Here is a 17,420-nt window from a genome sequence, read left to right as displayed (position 1 = left end):
GGGGGGGGGAAGAAAGAAAGTACTTAAGGGTCAAGCAGATGGAAGTGACCAAATGTGTGGCTCTCTAAGACCAGTTCCTGATGGGTGAACCAGGTGCTGTCAAGCCAGTCACAACTCACGATGATGGCCTGTGTTTGCTGGAGCAGAATGGGGCTCTTTGGGGTTCAAAGTGGTGAACTGTCCCTCAGCAGATATCCAGATCTTTCTAGACCACACTGGGTGTTGACCATGTACGCCACCCGGGGACTTCTTTCCTGAAAGGGTCACTCACTCACTGCTGTCAAGTCAGAACCCTCTCTGTTGGGTTTCCATGGCTGTGAATCACTCAGAAGGGGACTGTCCATCTTCCCGCTCCCCCAACAGCTCCCCAACAACCAGCACTGCACATTCAGGGGATACAAATGGCCAGAGAGGCTCCCCCTTAGTCCTAGCAGCGTAACTGTCTATGGACCTTGTGAATGATTCTAACGCTCAAGTGCATGTGAGCTGTTGAAAACTGTCAACAGACGCATGCCTGTAATGACCGGCACGTTAAATAAAAGGGAGCGACCGTTCGCTAAGTGCTTGAGAGGGATTAGTACCCCATGGATGTTCAAAAGAACAAACAGATCTTTCTCAGAAGACGTGCAGTCAGAATGCTCATTGGAAGCAAGGAGCTGAGGCTGTCTCCCAGCCTTTGGGCATGTTATCAGGAAGAATCAGTCCCTAGAAAATGACATTATGCTGGCAAAAGTCGAGGGACAGTGACAGAGAGGAAGTGGAAGGACAGAGGCTGGAACAAAGGGCTCAAAGCCAGCAAACCGGGTGAAGACAGAGCAGGATTGGGCAAGATTTGTTCATGAGTCAGAGCCCAATGGTGAGAGCTTATGGAGGTGCCTTAACTCCTCAGAGCCCCAGTCTGCACACAGATGAGGATGAGACTGTTGTTGTTGTGTGCCGTCGAGTCACCTGTGACTCATAGCAACACTATGCACAACAGCCCTAAACCCTGCTCTGTCCCGTGCCAATCTCACTGTCTCTGACACACCTACCCCCATTACCCCAGTCACTGAATCAATCCATCTCACAGAGGGTCTTTCTCTCTTACGTTGTGTCTCCACCCTCCCGTGCATGATGTCCCTCCCCAAGGACTGGTCCTTCCTTGCAACATGTCCAAAGTATGTCAGACGAAGCTTCAGAATCCTTGCCGCCTCTGGTTTAACCCTCTCTAGGATGAACGTGTTCGTTTTCTTAGCAGTCCATGGTATATTCAAATCTCCAACACCACAGCTCAGGGGCATAGTTTCTCCTTCTATCCTCTTTAGTCATTGTCCAGCTCTCTGACACATAGTAAGTGATTGCAAAGACAATGGCCCACATCAGGCACACCTTCGTCTCCAGAGAATGAGACTAGATATTGTATAAGAGTCATGAAAACTGGAAGAAAGAACACTTGAGGTTTTGAGCACCAACGAATTCCACAAACATTAAACTGGTGTAGTTCCTCAAGCAGGGCGCTAGAGGGCAGAGAAGCATCATGTTTTGCTCCTACAGCATTAGGACGTTTCAACCAAGCAGAAAGTTAACAAGAGACTGTAGGCAGCTCCAGTGGCTTAGTGCAGTTGCACTGCCAACCCAAAGGCATGTGATAGTGATTCACCAGATGCTCCGCAGAAGAAAGATGGGCAATCTCCTTCCATATGTGCCCAGTTCTGAGTTGGTTCCGACTTGAGGGGGCACAAAAACCAGCAAAGACTGTGTGGCACAGCCCCCTAGGAAGCTGGGCTGCCACCCTAAAGGCAGAGCCTCCCTCACGGTTTAAATCCACAAACTCCTCTAGAGAAAGATGGGCAGTTCCTTCCAGTGCAATCGTTAGTCTCTGAAAATCCACTGGAAGGGTCAACTAAGAGGTTTTGAACAGTGTCCGTTCATTCCTCCCACAGACCGGGCAGCTCCCGCTGGGAGAGCCAGCATTCGCCTTCCTCTGGAAAGAACAATGCAATGGGAAGCACTCTGGGCCTCCAGAAGCTGTTTAAAACGGAATTTATCTTTTACAGGAATAGACTGCAACTTTGCTTATGTTGTGGATCAAGACCCTCACAGCCCATTCCAGCTTGCTGAACCTCTCTAATCCCCAGAAAACAAGCATTTCTCCTTCCCCTAGAAAAATCTAACCCCTCCTTGATAAAGATCCTAAATTTGCCCATCTGTACAACCTTGTTTCCATGATTCTGTTATCACGTCAAACGCAGTTAGTGTCCTATCCCGGGGAGGGCGGATTCCTTCCACATTCTCATTTGCTCCCCCTGGGGCTTTATCGCTGCATACTTACCAGTCCAACGCCACTGGGGTTCACTTTTACATGAGCTTCGCAGAAAAGTGGGAGTCACACACCCCATCTGCTCCCCTAGTTCCAGTGCCCTCTCTACCCGCCTATGGAGCTCTGGTGCCCTAGTCCACCAACTGGTCCACAGGCAGAAGCGGGACAATCTCCTCCCAGACCATTTACAGCTTCTAAACACCCGCTGGAGGGTCAGCTATGAGTTTCCAACTCCATGGTCCTCAACAACAACAACAACAACCCCGTCATACCGCCCCTCTTATTAGAATGACACGTTTCAGATATGCAAATAGTGTCATGATAAGGATCAGTTCAACTGCCATCAGGTTAAGGAAAGACCTTCAAAGCCCATCATCGTAGAGACAGATAACTAGTAAAACATGTATGGTTTGTAGAAACATAACTAGTAAAACGTGTATGAGGATCTAAGGGGGGAAGGAGGGGTGCAGGGCGGAGAGAAGGGGGTAATCATAGGGTCATGCAATTTGATAGTTGGAGGGAGGGCTGGGTTAAAGAAATTGCAAAGATTTGGTGTAAAAAATAACGTACACAAACTTTGTAAGTAAAGCAGTATAAAATATCTTGTTTAAAAAGAAAATCAAAAACAATGGAGAACTGGGCTTCCCTGGGTAGCACGCCCTCTGCTGTCCAGTCCCCCTTCCTTCCTCTCCTCTCCATTTCCCATATCCACCATTTATCTTTAACACATTCCCCATGGAAACCAGTGAAAGAAGCCTCTCTCTTTATAAAGGAAATTGGACTGCAAACTCCCCAAGTACTGTGTGAAAGAGTGGGGAGTGAGCGGAAAGAGAGGAGAAGCAGAAGGTTGTGGAAGCAGAAGATCCATGCCCTACTCCAAGCTGAGGGCAGCGCTCGGTGGTGAGAAGGGCTGTAAAGAAGAGGTTGAAGGCTCTGTGTATGTGTGTGTGTCTCCAACACCCCCAGGGCCCCTTGCGACCACCAGTCTGGGCAACCTTTCCATCTTCCAGCAGCCAGGCCCTCCTCGTACAGCCAGGTGGGGAGCAGGCTCCGGAACCCGGGTACCTACCGACGACAATGAGGATTTCCCTCTCGATGTGGGCTTGGATGTAGATGCGTCCGCGGCGCTCCGTGTGGTCGGTGCCACAGAGGCTGGGGACGTTCATCACGCAGCGCTTGTGCACGTTCATCATGCAGGCTGCAAGGAGAGAGAGGCAGGTGGGGCGGGCTGGTGCAGCAGCATCCACACCCACCCAGGGTCTCAATGGACCCTTGCGGTTCCCCAGGGCAAGAGCAAGGCTGGCTGAGGTGGACTGGCCATGCCAGGCTCTCCCCACCAAACCCTGGTAGGCAAAAGAGACAGTCTGTCCTCAGAGGCAGCTAAGGGTGTAGTCTAATGCGGTCACTCATCCTCAATGCTCAGAAACCAGAATCACCCCCTCAACACCCTGTTAGCTGAGGGGCAGGTCCAGCTCTGGTCAAAGGTGCTGAGGTTTCTGTGTTTCAAGGCGAGCAAGAAACAGATGTTTGTGGTGACATCTTCTGATGTTTTAAATACTCACAGCTACTTTAGTTGGTTTCCTGGGTTTCCTGGGAAGTGGACTCTGGGAAGGGAAGTAGAAGATTTATAGGGTAGCTTCCGGAAGCTACTCACGAAGGCAGTGAGGGAGGGAGGGAAAGAGTATTGGACAGGGGTAGACCTTGGCCCCACCTGCAGCGGCAACTGAATTTGCCTGAAACTGGGGTTCCCATTGGTACGATCCTCCAGAGTTGCCCCAAATGGAGACAAAGGCTGGGCCTCTGCTCCATGCACTGGTCAGTCATTGACTATGAGACACTCCTTGGGTGAGGCAGTTTTCTATTGTTAAGGTCAAGTTCAAAGGAGAGGCATAGATGGAACTCAACAGAAGCTGGGAAATAGAACGTGGGGATCTGAGTGGGACACTGCAGTATCCACCACAAATGTTTCTACATCAATTAAAAAATTAAACGCAATACAGACTAAATATAATTTGCCCCAATCTACCAGTTTTGAGGGTTTTTTCACTTTGTACACTCTTCTGCAAGGTTTTCAGTATTCTTCACTGACACAATTCAAAACCTTCTCTGGTCTTCCTTGCTCATGATCCAACTTTCATGTGCACATGAAGCAACTGAAATACCATGGCTTGGTGCAGGTGTACCTTAGTCTTTTAAGTGACATCTTTGCTCCCTAGTGCTTTACCATATAGAATATCCCATGGTCTGCCAGGGGAACAAACAAAGCTGTCTTGGAAACCATGTAGCCAGAGTGTGCCTTTAAAGCAAGGATGATGACACTTTGTCTCACATACTATCGGCCTTTTATCAGGAGGCACCAAAGCATGGAGAGAAAGACATCATGCCAGGAAAAGTAGAGAATCAGCAAAAAGGAGATGAACTGGCACAGTGATTGCAACAACAGACGTAAGTGCAGGAGAGAGTGTGAGGCTACACAGGGTGGCCATGAGTTAGAGCTCTCATAGCACCTAACAATAACAGCAGTGTATCTGTGTTTGTTCAGCTGATTTTTCCCAAGCTCGCCAGAAAGGCACCGGCTCCAGGAGAACGTGAATTCCTCCAGAGCTCTCGCTCCACTGGCATTTCAGGGCATTTCTCAGGAACTGGGGGCCTGGCTTCCCCAGCACAGGGGCTGTTGAGGGAGCTCCTTCTCAGCCATTCAAGCAGAAGCAGAAGGAAACGTCACAATTCAGGTGAATTGGGGAAACTTGACAGGGAGAGGATGATGGTGAGAGTGGAAGAGCACACCCCCCATCCCCGGGGCCCTGGCACCCCCTGCAGCCTGCCCTGGTTTTGAGGCTTGGGCATCACCCTGCTTTCAGGCACCTGTGTAGCGGGAGACACCAGCACCCTGCAGGTAAAAGCTCCGGCGTGTCTCCTTTACCCGCCTGCATCCTAGGCGGCTGCCTGTGCTGCCCCACGGCCTCCTGCACGTGTCCCTGTGGCCCTCTCTCCGGGTCAGTGGGCCTGTCTGCCTCTCTGCTGCATCTCTGCTCCCTGTGTGGCTCACAGCCTTGGCTTTAACTGTTACCAGATTGGCTCATTCTCTGTCCTCACTCTTGTTCCTGTCACTTTGTCTTTCTCTCACTGTCTCTCTGTGTGCCTCGCCCAAGCTCTGGTCCTCTCAGTCTTGGTCTCTAGCTCTCAGACTCAAGTCTGTGTCTCTGTCTCTCTGGGCCTCTGCAATGTCCTGTCTCAGTCTCTCTGTACTCACTTTCTCTGACCTCTCTCCATCTCTATAGCCCTGCATGTGCCTGGATGGACATTTCTCCCTGTGTCACTTTCATTCCCAATGTCTGTCTCTTGATATCTGTGCCCGTTTGTCTGTCTGTCTCCCTGCGCCTGTCCTTATTCGTGCGTCAGGACTGAGTTTGAGTCTCTCTATTCTCTCTTCCAGCCCAGTCCACACTCCCTCTTTGCTCTGTCTTCTCTGCTCTCCATGGTCTCTCCCTCCATCCTCTAAGCCTCCACTTGCTTGAGGATAACAGGCCTCTGGAAGCACCAGTACATGAACCAGTATACCTGTGCCTTTACAGCCATCTGTCCTGCCCTGGAGCTCATTCACTCCTTTGTTTAATAAGACTCAGGAGTTTTCCCCTGCTTGCCTTTCCCTACCCAGCACTGGCCAGGGAATTCTTCTCCCATCACCTAGCACAGACTTCCAAGCACTGGAGGGAGGTGGCCATTGTCCACACAAACAATGTCTCTGTCCCGCACACTAGTGTTTACACTAACTGAGGGGATTTTTCCTGTATTCACACTTGTGTGCATCCCCTCCTACATGGACTGTGACTCTCTCCATGTGGCGTGCTGTGGTCAGTGGAACAGGAGCAACTGTGGCCCCTGAAAAGTGCTTGGCATGGGCTGTGTCCTCTTAACGCAACTGGAACCCTGCTTGCTCCATGGGAGACCGTCCAAGCCAGCCTGCTGCAGATGAAGGACACATGGCCCAATCATGTCCATCACAGCTGGCAGCCGGCCATCCTCCAGGTGCATGAAGAGAGGTCAGCCACACCCCGGCCAACACAGTAACCCATCACACACATACAAGAGCCAAGCCCAGCCCCGGGCAGCTGAGCTCAGCCCAAGGACTGCCTTCCAGAAGCGTGGGCTACGTTAACGGGGAGAGTTTAAAGCCACTGCATTTAGAAGTGGAAGCATAGACTTTTAATTAATAGAACCAGAAGTAATAATAGAACTAATTAATTTCTAGAACTTGGGGAATTTGTGCACACTTGGACCCCAAACTGTAAAGTGGCCTAAGACCAAATGTACTTACTGTCGCATTTCATCCCCTGGTGGATGAGTCCGTACAGCAGGGACCCACAGTGGTCGCAAAACGTGGGGCTGGAGTAGGTGTGGATCTTAAACTTGTGTTTGCTTCGGGGGTCCTAGAGCCGAGAGAGAGAGAGAAGAGACCAGGGTTGGTGATGTGGACCAAGGGTCACGCTGCCTTGAGTGTCCCTGGAGAATGTCTTGTGAACTGAGGCTCTCAGCATCAATGCTGCCCTCACTGGCACCGGAGTCCTGCACCCAGACACGGTGCTCGAGACCTAGGCACTGAAGGATTGAACGACCAAGAGAGCTGACTGATTCCATCCTCTTTGTTGTTGTTGTTCTATTTTATTATTATTAGTTTTAATAAAAATTTACAGAGATTTTGCATTTCCATTCATTCATCATTGCCCTTTCCTCCCTGTCCACCCCTCCCCTCCAGTTAAGACTGCTTCCATTCTAACTCCAGGACACACATGGGCACATGGCCACATCCAGCTGCAAGGGAGCCTGGGGAAAATGGTCTCTAGCCGAGCAGAAATCTTCTCTGCTGAAACCTCAAGGGCTATTAATTAACAGTTTGCGCTACAACTTACTTCCATCTGAACCACCTGAGAATTCAACCTACCGTCTCCTGCAAAGATTCCAGAAACAGCAAAACAAAATACTGAGGAAAAGCTATTAACCAACCTCCCTTGCTCCCACTTCTCTCACACTCATCCACTCCGCAAGTTTCCTGGGTGATATAAACCCAAACCTCAGCACGACATATCCATGGTCAAGGGCACCTGCCAGTTATTCATCACCTACAGAACGAAGTTCAATATCTCTTGGCTGTAAGCTGTGTCACAGTCAGTAGTTGTCTATCATTATCTGTTTTTGTTATTGTTGTTCTGCGGTGCCACTGAGTCAAGTACAACTTATAGCGACCCTGTGAACAAAAGATCTGAGTCTGGAAGCAGAGGGATGTGGATGTGCAGGGGGAGGAGGGATAAATCAATGGGTGAAATACAATTTGATGGGGGGAGTGAAGGAAACTGAAAGAATTTGTTCAAATTTGTATTTGAGTTTTTTAAATAAACCGGAGGGATGGGAGGAGGAGATCTGAACCCTGCTCTATCCTGCGCCATCCTCACACTTCCTGACACACAAGAGCCCATTGCAGCAGTCACTGTGTCAGTCCACCTGGTTGAGGGTCTTCCTCTCCTGCTAGTTCTTTTTGTTAAAAGACCCTTGCATTTCTGCAGTGAGCATCACCACCTACCTAGAGACCACATTTACCAGCCTCCCTTGCAGCTTGGCATGGTCACGTGATTGGGTCTGGCCAATGAGCTCCCTCACTTTTCACTATGTTCCCATGGGCTAGAAGGTGGCAAGAACTGGAGCACAGCCTGAGAATCAAGATGCAGGTAGGAGGCCAATCCACTCTGTCACCTTTTGCAACAGCACAAATGCCATCACAGTATGACCAGTGGCTAGACAAATGGTGAGTGACGTGATTATCGTGAAATTATAATGCATTGAACATACACACGTGCATTAAGCATGCAGTATCGAGTCCCTTGTGAAGTAATCCACATAATGTAGCTAAATCCTCATGAGAGCTCAACGAGGCAACTCAACCAAGATCCCGGAGCAAGTAAGTAGGCGAGTCAGGGTTGAAATCCCACTTAGTCCAATCCCTGAAGCTGACAGGGAACACATGAGCAACACCTGATGCCTCCTGGTTGGTCCTCAGCATTCCTGGAGGGTCTCCCATCAGAACTGGGGTTGTTGGTGGTAACACCCTTCCTCTCTGTGCGACCAGAAGGACCACACAGGATAAGAACAAGAGACCGATCATCATCCTTTAAACCAGAGTCCTTGCCAGAGATACCTAAACCCCAGAACATCAAGGGCCAGACAGACCCCAGCTTAGCAATCATGTCACCTGATTCCACACACAAGCAACTAAGGAGGAAGGAACCACCAATCAAAAGCCAAAAAGAAACACCAATCCACTAAAAAAAATTTTTTAAGTGCCCAAGTCAAAACCCTCGAAAGCCTCTCTCAGTCTTGACAGGTTGTGTGGCTTTGTTCACAGAGGGGTTAAAATCCAATTGAGCCAAGGCAGAGATGCAAGAAGAAGCAGAATTGAAGCACCAAGGTAAAAAAAGGGAAGTCAAAGGAGGAAGGAAAAACAGACAGCTGATCTGAGGCCGTGCCATCGCTGGGAGTTCACAGGCCCTACAAGGCTCTCACTCTGTTTTCTCCAGGGAAAGTTAAAGAAGAGGTCCCGTGGGAAACAGTCTCAGCACCGAGGAGAGGGGAGGGCATGGGGACAATATTAAAGAGAGAAACCAGTCGGAAATACTCTCAGAGCCAATGGGATGTGGATAAAATGTATTCAGCAATTCACTCACGGCCTCACTTTAACACAAACTGCAATTAGTTTATAGCCCAGATTTCACAGCATCTACAGTCCCTTACTTGTAAAACAGTGACGGTAACTGTACCAGCATCAGAGATGCATTGTGATGGCAAATCACTCAGCACGTGAGAAGAAAAAGTTCTTGAGTTCAATATTCCAAAGAGAACAAAACAGTGAGGGCGATGCCCCCCAAAGTTGAGACGAGTCTTCTTCATAAATTTTCATATCTACGTACCACCTCTACCACCCACTGGTGTGTCCTACTGTGGTGGCCTGACTGTTGCTGTGAAGTTAGAAGCTATGCCTCTGGTATTAGAAGCAGGCTCACCCCTGGTGGACAGGTTTCAGCAGAGCTTACAGACTAAGAAGCAGGACTGGTTATCCACTTCTGAAATAATGGGTCCTAGAAAGCCCTATGAATAACATTGTCCAATACAGTGCCAGAGATGAGCAGGAACAAGAAAACCCTATGGACCAGAGTGGACCATCGTCTGATGAAGTGTCAGAGATGCACCTTCAGGTTGGAAGGCATTCAGTTAGGGAAGAGTTGCCTCTTCCAAGTTTCCCTTAATAATATGGATGGAGAAAAGCTTTCCTCCAATGAAATATATTCCTTGTGGATGTGACAACACAAAACGAGGGAAGACTACTGCAGACGTCCATTCTCGGAAAGGTGGAAGGTCAGATAAGGAGGGGAAGATCCTTAAGAGGCAGGGCTAACACAGGGACTGAGACAATGGGCTTGCATATGGCAGAGATGGGGAAGATGTGAGAGGATCAGGCAAGGTGTCACCCGTCCAAGTGGACCCCACAGCACTTAACAACAATAACAACAATGTATCACTTACACTGTTATTTACTTGGCATCTTTATTTAACTCATGCTGTTTTTACTTAAATAAACCTATTTCAACATGAAACAAAGTATGACCTGTGAGTCTGTGGAAATAAAGCGTAAATTATGTTTTTATTCTAATACATTTTAGATGGAAGACAAAAAACCTTTAACATGGCATTTTAAAATGTTCATCCCAACAGCTTCTGTTGAGAGTCTACAAAGACACAGATATTTAAGCCATTCCTGCAAATGGGCCAGTTGCAGAGGAGGGGCGGAGGGGGCATAATCTGGCACTTCCAATGAAAAAGACAGTGTTGTCCGTTTGAAGACTAAGGTGCACCTGAGCCAAGGCATGATCTTTTCAACCACTTGCTGCGCTAAGAATAAGGACAGAGGAAGAAGTGGTGGTGGTGTTGTGCAAGAGTGCCACATATCTCGTGGAATGCCAAAAGGACAAGCAAGGAAGTCTTGGGGAAAGCGCAGACAGGGTACTTCCTGGTGGCAAGGATAGTGAAATTTCACCTCAAATTCTTTGCGCATGTTGTTAGGACCGGCGAGCCCTTGGAAAAGGACATCATGCTTGGAAAGGAAGAGGGTCAGTGTAGGAGCTGAAGATCCTCAATGAGATGGGTTGACATCGTGACTGTAACGGCGGGCTTGAGTGTGTCAGAGATGTTAAGGATGGCACAGGATAGGGAAGGGTTCAGAGCCATTGCTCATTGGGTTGCTGTGAGCTCTAGTTGATTCAACAACACTTAACAACAGGCAAACGACAAATGTTATCTGTTGACCCAGCCATTACCTTTCAGGGAATACGCATACTGTCATTCACTGAAGCACTTCTTACAAGAGCAGAAGGCAGAGAATCAAGTAGGTGCCCAAACCAAACCCACCTCCACTGAGTCAGTTCTGACGCCTAGTGACCCGCTATCAGGTTTCTGAGGCTGTGAATCTTTACAGAACACTACTCATCTCTCACCTGCAGACCAGCTGGTGGGTTTGAACTAATGACCTCCAGGTAACAGTTCAACTTATGACAGGCTACACGACCAGGGCTGCTTAGTCAAGTGTCATCAGCTTTTAATAAACTATGTATATAATAAATATATATTTACTAACTGAGGAGGACCTCATGCACTTGCTGCGAAGGGTCAAGGACTACAGCCTTCAGTATGGACTGAGGCTCAATGTCAAGAAGACAAAGATTCTCACCACTGGACCAATTGGCAGCATCAGGATGGATGACGAAGAGATTGAGATTGTTCACAGCTTCAGTTTGCTCGGCTCCACAGTCAACACTCTTGGCACCAGCAGTCAGGAAATCAAAAAACGTATCGCGATGGGAAAGTCTGCTGTTAGGGACCTCTCTAAAGTACTCAGGAGCAACAGTGTCTCTCTGGAGACTAAGGTGCGCCTGATACAGGCCATGGTATTTGCAATCGCTTGTTATGCACCAGAGAGTTGGACAATGACTAGGGAGGACAGAAGGAGAGTGGATGCTTTTGAGCTATGGTGCTGGAGAAGGATACTGAATGTACCCTGGACTGCCAGGAAAACAAACAGATTTATCTTGGAGAGGATTAAACCAAGCTACTCCTTGGAGGCAAGGATTCTGGGGCTTTGTCTGACATACTTCGGACATGTTGCCAGGAGGGACGGGTCCTTGGAGAGGGACATCATGCTTGGGAGGGTTGAGGGACAACGCAGGAGGGGAAGACCCTCTATGAGATGGATTGATTCGGTGACTGGGGTACTCGGGATGGGTGTGTCAGAGGCGGTGCATTTGGTGCAGGACAGAGCAGGGTTTAAGGCTGTTGTGCATAGGGTTGCTATGAGTCGGAAACGACTCGATGGCACATAACAACAACAACAACAACATCTATGATATATAGTAATTACATCCTTGGAGGCCAGGATTTAGAGGCATCTGACATACTTTTGGTATGTTGCAAGGAGGGACCAGTCCTTGGAGAAAGACGTCATGCTTGAGGAAGACCCTCGAGGCGATGGATTGATTCAGGGGGGTAGATGTGTCAGAGACAATAAGGTTGACACAGGATAGAGCAGGGTTTAGGGTCGTTGTACGAAGGGTCACTATGAGTCACTGGCACATAACACCACCACCAACATATAAATATTTCATATAATATGATTCAATATTGGAAGTAGGAGTGGCATCCACTTCCTAAACAACATGCCTTTGGACACTCTATGAACTGATAAATGTTGATAGTTATAGAGGGGCTTCAGGTCTTTTGTTCATAGGGTCATTATGAGTCGTGCTTGACTCTAAGGCAATCAACAACAATATTCAATAATTAAATTTAATAAATAAATTTCTTAAATAAATGGATTTAATAATATCCATAACACTAAATAGTTAATAATTTAAATAGTTTTAACAAACTGACATATAATAATCATATAGGTATTATATAAGAGATAATAATAAATATATAAATGAGCATTTGTTGTTGTTGTTGTTGTTATGTGCCATTGAGTCACCTGTGATCCATCGCATACAGCATCTCTGTAACCTGCCCTATCCTGAGCCAGTCTCACTGACTCTGACACACCTACCCCATCGCTCCAGTTACTGTATCAATCCATCTCATCTGAGGTCTTCTCTCTTGTGCTATCCCTCCACCCTTCCAAGCATGATGTCCTTCTCCAAGGACATACCTAAACTATGTGAGGCGGAGCTTCAAAACCTTAGCTTCCAAGGAGAAACTTGGTTTCACCCTCTCCAAAACAAACCCATATGTTTTCTTGGTCGTCCATGGTATGTTCAAGAATCTGCTCCAGCACCACAACTCAAAGGCATTGATTCTTCTTCTGTCATCCTTAGTCCTTGTCCAACTCTTCGATGCATAGTAAGTAATTACAAAGACCATGGCCTGAATCAGAAGCACCTTGCTTCTCAATACTCTGGAGAGGGCCTTGAAAGCAGATTTTCCCAGTGCAATTTGTATATATGATAACTATTTAATATCACCATATCAACATGATAAGCAAATACTCTGAGAAGCTGGACTATATGCAGAAGAATGTATCAGGATTGGAGGAAGACTTAAGATGAACTTGAGACATGCAGATGGCACAAGCTTGCTGAAAGTGAAGAGGGCTTGAAGTATTTACCGATGAAGACCAAAGACTGCAGCCTTCATTGTGGATTGTTTTTACTGCTGTTATGTGTCGTCAAGTCACTTGCGACATAGCGACCCTGTGTACAACAGCTCTGAACCCTTCTCTAGGTAACACAGGTTGATGATGAGTCTTCCTCCAATCTTGATGCCACATGCCTCCTCATAGAGCCTCACTGTGGATTACAAGTCAAACAAAATAATAATCCTCCCAACTAGACCAATGAACAACATTATGATAAATGGAGAAAAGATTGAAGCTGTCAAGGATTTCATTATACCCCAAAATCAATGTGCATGTGCATGAAGGCAACAATCAAATCAAATCATGCATTGTTGTTGTTGTTATGTGCTGTCGAGTTGCTTGAGACTTATAGCGACCCTATATATAATAGCTCTAAACTCTGCTCTGTCCTGTGCCAATCTCACTGTCTCTGACACACTCATCCCGACTGCCCCAGTCACCGAATCAATCCACCTCCCAGAGGGCCTTCCCCTCCTGCACCTGCAATCATGCATTACACTCAGTAAATGTGCTGCCAAGATCACTTTAATGGGTTAAAGAGCAATGTTTTCACTGTGAAGATTAAGGTGCATCTGACCTAAATCACAGCATATCCAATTGTCAATGTTAGACAGTGAATGAGGTCAACCAGAGAGGAATTTGTGGCTTTCAATGAGGTATTAGTGGAAAACACTGAATCTCCCTTGGAAGCAGTGCAGCTAAAATGCTACTTAGAAGTAAGGTTAGCAAGACTTCATCTTGTATCCTTTAGACATGTTATTTGTAAAGACTAATCTCTAGAGAATGTGATCATGCTCGGTGAAGCAGTAATGAGAAGGGTTGACACAGTGGTACCTCCCAAGTGAGTTACAGCCTCTAAAAATATCCTGGGGGGTCCACTATGAGCTGAATCCTACTTAATAGCAACAAGTAGCAGCAGTGGTATGAGAATCAGGTCTGAGGATCAGGGAGCTTTGAACTCTATATATGGTTACAATGAGTCAGATCACATTCCAACATCAAGAAAACAAAGTTGTTCACCACTGGACCAATAGACAACACCATGGCAGATGGAAAAAAGACTGAAGTTGGCAATGATTTCATTTTGCTTGGATCCTCAAACGACACTTATACAGATAATCAAGGAATCAAAAGATATGTTGCACTGGGAAAACCTGCTGTCAAAGACTTCCCCTAAAGAATAAAGAGTAAGGATATCAGTTTAAAGACTAAGGTTTGCTTGCTCTAGGCCATGGTATTTTCAATTGTTTCCTATGCACCTGGAAACCAGGCAATGAATAAGGAAGATGAAGAAGGAGCAATGCCTTCAAATGGTGGTGCTGGCGAAGAGTATTGAATATACCAAGGACTGCCAAAAGAATGAACAAATCTCTCTTGGAGGAAGTACAATTAGGGTTAGAGGCAAGGATGAAGTCTTGCTAACCTTGCTTCTAAGTAGCATTTTAGCTGCACTGCTTCCAAGGGAGATTTGTTCAGTGTTTTCCACTAATACCTCACTGAAAGCCACAAATTCCTCTCTGGTTGACCTCATTCACTGTCTAACTTTGACATATATATATAAGACGATTGGAAATGCTGTGATTTGGGTCAGACACACCTTAATCTTCACAGTGAAAACATTTCTCTTTAACCCTTTAAAGTGATCTTTTACAGCATATTGGGGTATGTTGTCAGGAGGGTTGAGCACTTGGAAAAAGATAGCATGCTGCGAAAGATAGTCAGCAAAACAGAGGAAGACCCACCACAAGGTGGACTGGCACAGTGAGGGCTGCCGATGGTCTCCGTCAAGGCAGAGGTCATGAGGATGCTGCAGGATAGGTCAAGGTTCAGACCTGCTGTTCTAAGGATGATAGTCATATGTTGACTCGACAGCACCCAAAACCAGTAGCAACAACACGAGTTGGAGTCAACTTGGAAACACCTGAAATAATAATAGTGTGCATCTCTTGACAGTTTTTGTGTGGAGGGAGATTGAATGTTTATCGTAATACAAAAAAAAAAAAGTCATTCCACAGCTTGTACTGTCACGCTGGGTAGTACAACACACCACCATACCCACCATTGCAAACAAACACCAGAAATTCCGCAGAGACAAAGAAGCAGGGAATCCTTAATTGAGACTGTGCAGACTGAAATGTGTATAATGTTAGAAGCTGTAATTACGCACGCACACCACAGCAGAAAGGGGAAGCCATAATTTGGTGAAGATTTTTTTTTCCTCCCCCTGAGCAAAGAGTGGATAGCACTGAAACACTGCAAATGTTCAGCCGCCCAATAATCGTTGGCCGATTAACAGTTTGGTATGTTATGCACTGTGTGCCTTTAGCTAATCTTTTTGGCAAATAAGCAATTGCTCAATTTGGAAGCACACTTGCTGGTGGCCTAGAGGTAAGGAGTTGTTGTGCTGTCAACCCAAAGGCAAGCTGTTCAAATTCACCAGCTGCTCCAAGGGAGAAATATGGGTCCTCTCTTCCTGTACAATTTACAGCCTCTGAAAACTGACTATAGGCTCAGCTAAGAGTCAGTTCTGACTCGACAGTAAATAAAAGAAACAGGAACAATCTGGAAGTACAAGCTATTAGTGTACAAAACTTCTCATATTTTAAAATATGATTTCCTAGTTAAATCTTGAACAAGAATAGATGTCAAAAAGAGTGGCTAATTATTAGACTTGTCTGAACTTAACACTTGGCTCACATATCTATTAGATTTTGACTCTTGTTGTTATGTGCCATCGAATGAACTAAGACTCATATTGACCCTATGAACAATGGTTCTGAACTTTGCCCTGTCCTGAGCCAACTTCACTGTTTCTGACACCCCTGAACCCATTTTTCCAGTCACAGTGTCAATCCACCTCATCCAGAGTTTTCCTCTTCTGTGCTGGCTGCTTACACTTTCAAGCATGATGGCCTTCTCCAAGGACTGGTCCCTTCTGGTAACACATTCAAAGTATGCCAGATGGAATTTCAAAATCCTTGCTTCCAAGGAGCAAACTGGTTCCACCCTCTCTAGTACAAATCTATTTATTCCTTTGGAAGTCCATGTTACATTTAATATTCATTCCAGTGTCACAATTCAAAAGGTATCATTTCTTCTATTATCCTTAGTCATTGCTCAACTCTTATATGCATAGCAAGCAACTGAGAAGACCATGGCCTGGATCAGGTATGCCTTAGTCTCTAGACTGACATCCTTGGCAAGTTATTTAATCCTTTTCAATTTTCACTTCCTTATCTTAAGAAATCAAGATATTAAGAACCTGAACAGAAGACTTCAAAGGGCAGTGTGGGAAGACAAAGTATTACAATGAAATGTGCAAAGAGCTGTAGTCAGAAAATCAAAGGGGCCAAACTCACTTGGCGTTTCTTAAACTGAAGAACAAATTCAAAACTCAAGTTGCAATATTTAAGGATGCCTTGAGCAGAATATTAAATGATCCCAGAAGCATTAAAAGAAGAAGGAAAGAGTATACAGAGTCATTGTACCAAAAGGGATTGCCAGATACAAGTAGAATTTCATGAAACAACCTATGAGCAAGAGCCTGTGGGATGAAGGAAGAAGCTCAAGTTGCTCTGAAGGAATTAGCAAAAAAATAAGGCCCCAGGAATTGATGGCATACTGATTGACATATTTCAACAAACAGACACTGCCCTGGAGGCACTCACAAAGATGTGCCAAGAAATCTGGAGGACAACCACCTGGCCAACTGATTGGAAGAGATCTTTATTTGTTCCCATTCCAAGGAAAGGTGACCCAACGAAGTGCGGAAATTATGGAACAGTATCATTGCTATCACATGTAAGCAAGATTCTACTGAAGATAATCCAAAAATGACTGGAACATCAACAGAGAATTGACTGAAGTGCAGGCTGGGTTTAGAAAAGGCCGTGGTACTAGGGATATTATACCTAATGTTAGGTGGATCTTGGCTGAAAGCAGGGAATACCTGTGTTTCGTGTCTGTGTTTCATTGACTATGCAAAGACATTTGACTGTGTGGATCACTACAAACTGTGGCTGACTCCAAGAAGAATAGGAATCCCAGAACACTTGATTGTGCTTATGTGAAACCTATACTTGGATCAGGGGGCAGTCATCAGAATAGAGCAAGGAAACCCTACAGGGTTCAAAATTGGGAAGGGTGTATTCCAAGGATTTGTCCTATGTCCATACCTTTTCAAACTATATGCAGAAAAGATTATCTGGGAGTCTGGGCTCTATGAGGAGACATGAGGCATCAGGATTGGATGAAGATGCATCAACAACCTGCGTTATGCAGATGACACAACCCTGCTTGCTGAAACTGAGGAGGACCTGAAACGCTTGCTGCAGAAGGTCAAGGACTGCAGCCTCCTTTATGGATTGAAGCTCAACATCAAGGAAACAAAGA

At 46.3% G+C, this 17,420-nt stretch overlaps 1 protein-coding gene across 2 annotated transcripts in view; it reads right to left on the bottom strand.

The window, feature by feature from the left end:
* PRKCB (protein kinase C, beta) overlaps positions 1-17,420 on the bottom strand; it is a 553,123-nt gene that overhangs the window by 257,600 nt on the left and 278,103 nt on the right. For both annotated transcript variants that reach the window (XM_006902042.1, XM_006902041.1), the window contains exons 4-5: positions 6,618-6,729; positions 3,369-3,497 (exon numbers count right to left, since the gene is read on the bottom strand). In XM_006902042.1, the coding sequence (XP_006902104.1) occupies positions 3,369-3,497; positions 6,618-6,630 (142 nt within the window). In that variant the 5' untranslated portion in view covers positions 6,631-6,729. The remainder of the gene's footprint in view (positions 1-3,368; positions 3,498-6,617; positions 6,730-17,420) is intronic.

This window comes from Elephantulus edwardii, unplaced genomic scaffold (assembly GCF_000299155.1).
Source record: "Elephantulus edwardii isolate Elephantulus edwardi_28Jun2011 unplaced genomic scaffold, EleEdw1.0 scaffold00361, whole genome shotgun sequence".
In the NCBI taxonomy this organism is placed as follows: domain Eukaryota; kingdom Metazoa; phylum Chordata; class Mammalia; order Macroscelidea; family Macroscelididae; genus Elephantulus; species Elephantulus edwardii.
Note: the sequence above shows the minus strand (reverse complement) of the source record. Positions and strands in the feature narration are given on the sequence as shown.